We start from the raw sequence: 2,590 nt of genomic DNA, 5'->3' as shown, positions 1-2,590 counted from the left end.
TCCTCCCTCCTTTCTCCTTCCTTCCTTCCTTCCTTCCTTCTTTCCTCTCCTTTCCTTTTCTCCTTCCCTCCCATTTTCCTTCATTTCTTATTCCTTCCTTCCTTCCTCCCTTCCTTCCTTCCTCCTTCCTTTTGTTCCTCCCTCCCTCCCTTCCTTTTTTCCTTCCTCCTTCCTTCCCTTTTTCCTTCCTCCTTCCTTCCTTCGTTAATCCTACCTCCTCCTTCCTTCCTTCCTCCCTCCCTCCCTCGAACTGCAAGATCAAGTAATAAATGAGCTGGCAACATTTGTGAGCAATAACGGGGAAAAAAGGATGATCATTATAGTAGACTTGGTTGATGGGCCAGTTAATATGTTGCTTTTAATTAATACTCAGTGTAATGAATAACCGCCTTGTCGCTGGAGTGCAACATGCAAGCCAGCCTGGGAGATAAGGTCTGGCACAACACCACAGCACGGCTCCTCAAACAGGCAGTGTGGCTGTGAGAAAAAGGGAAGAAATGTGTGAAAATAATTGGGAAACGTGGCGAAAGCTGAAAGGGCGCCCCTAACAGATGAAGAGGTTGCCCTGTATCTCTCTGTACGATTCGTCACCCGGGGCTCATAGCCAGCCTCTCCAAGATGGGGTAATTTTGACTTATTTCGGCATGGGAGGTAGACATATCCATTACTTTTAAGTTCGTGGAAAACAAGTTAAAAACATTTTAAATACAGGCAGTCGTCGACTTACACCCACGATTGGGCCCAAAGTTTTTGCAGCTAAGCGAAACATTTGTGAGGTAAATTTTGCCTCATTTTACGACCTTTCTTGCCCGAGTCGTTAAGCGGGTCACTGCAGTGATTCAGTTAATGACACGGTTGTTAAGCGAACCTGGCTTTCCCCCATTGACTTTGCTTGCCAGAAGGTTGCAAAAGAGGATCACGCAACCCTGGGACACTAAATTTGAGCCAGTTGCAGCAACGGTCGTACGTGTGAAAAAAATGGCCGTCACTTCCTTTTTTTCCATGCCGTCGCCACTTTGAATGGTCACTAAATGAACTGTTGTAAGGGGAGGACTCTCTGCCTATAAGTGCGGCGGGGCTGGAAAGCCAGTTCCCCAGAATCGGCAATTCCACGTTCTTAATAATAATAATAATAATAATAATAATAATAATAATAATAATAATAATAAAGTTGGAAGGGACCTTGGAGGTCATCTAGTCCAACCCCCTGCTCAGGCAGGAAACCCTATACCAGGGGTAGGCAACCTTGGCTCTTTTATGAGGTGTGGACTTCAACTCCCAGAATTCCTGAGCCAGCATGGCTCAGCTTGGAAACCTCTCCCTTTCCCCTCAGCATGGCTGGCTCAGGAATTCTGGGAGTTGAAGTCCATATGTCTAAGGCAGGGATAGGCAACCTTGGCTCTTTTATGACTCGTGGACTTCAACTCCCAGAATTCCTGAGCCAGCATGGCTCAGCTTGGAAACCTCTCCCTGTCCCCTCAGCATGGCTGGCTCAGGAATTCTGGGAGTTGAAGTCCGCGAGTCATAAAAGAGCCAAGGTTCCCCACCCCTGGCCTAGTTCATAAATCACGTTTGGATAATGTTCCATGTATTCTGTTTAACTATCTTGAGCGGGCGCATCACGTCGAAGCTATTGGCTGACTCTGTATCTTGTGGCAGTGAGTTCCATAAGTTTCCCGCAAATTCTCTTACCTTCATGATTAATCATGTAGGTCAGGGGTATCAGCATGGCTGGCTCAGGAATTCTGGGAGTTGAAATCCGCAAGTCATAAAAGAGCCAAGGTTGCCTAGCCCTGGTCTACTCTAGAACGTTCCAGACAAATGGCTGTCCAGTCTCTTCTTAAAGACTTCCAGTGTTTCTTGTCTCTTCCGTTTATCCCACCGGCCTTACCGAAATCTTTGATTCTGATAATAAGGAAGTGAAATGCGGGAGCTTTTCCACGCCTCGTTTCTCGCCGTTGTTTCCCCAGGTGAGAACAAAAGACGCCCTGTTTGAAAGCATCAGCCACCTCATCAATTACCACCTGCAAAACCAACAGCCCATCGTGGCCGCGGAGAGCGAACTCCACCTGCGGCAGGTGGTCAGATGGAAGCCATGATGCTGCGGTAGGGCCCCCCCCCGCGGTTCTTGTCAGGCACCGGGAATGTTGGGGAGGCGGGGGGGGGGGAGAAGCGAAGGGGTCTGTGAGAATGACCTTGGGGGCGGGGAGGAAGGAGGAGGAAGGGCCGCAGCTGAGGGAACGGTTCGGATAAGGGATACCTCAGCCCAGAGAAGGGAAATGGGCATGGAAAGGATTTCCCACAAGGAGACCCTCCCTGGCTTTCTGGAGAGCCAAAGTAAAGGAGGGGAGGGCTGTTTTCAGACTTGTGGGGGTTCTGTTGTGGTAACCTCACAATGAAGCCGGTGTTAGTATTGATGGTTTGTAAGATTCTATATTTACCCCAAGGGTAGCATCAAAGATTCATTTCTAAAGCTTCCCTTCCCTTCGCCTTCTCTTTTGCCTTCCCCTTCCCCTCTCCCTTACCCCTCCCCCTCCCCCTCTCTTTCTTTCCCCTCCCCCTCTCCCCCTTTCCCTCCCCCCTTTCTTCC

At 49.2% G+C, this 2,590-nt stretch overlaps 1 protein-coding gene across 1 annotated transcript in view; it reads left to right on the top strand.

The window, feature by feature from the left end:
* Positions 1 to 2,099, top strand: part of LOC107298759 (SHC-transforming protein 2-like) — a 50,046-nt gene extending 47,947 nt beyond the window's left edge. The window contains exon 13 of the mRNA XM_029286612.1: positions 1,971 to 2,099. Within this exon, the coding sequence (XP_029142445.1) occupies positions 1,971 to 2,099 (129 nt within the window). The remainder of the gene's footprint in view (positions 1 to 1,970) is intronic.
* Positions 2,100 to 2,590: the final 491 nt, after the last annotated feature.

Source organism: Protobothrops mucrosquamatus, unplaced genomic scaffold (genome assembly GCF_001527695.2).
Source record: "Protobothrops mucrosquamatus isolate PMUCROS unplaced genomic scaffold, P.Mucros_1.0 scaffold4261, whole genome shotgun sequence".
Classification (NCBI taxonomy): Eukaryota; Metazoa; Chordata; class Lepidosauria; order Squamata; family Viperidae; genus Protobothrops; species Protobothrops mucrosquamatus.
This window is presented reverse-complemented; position numbering and strand designations above follow the sequence as displayed.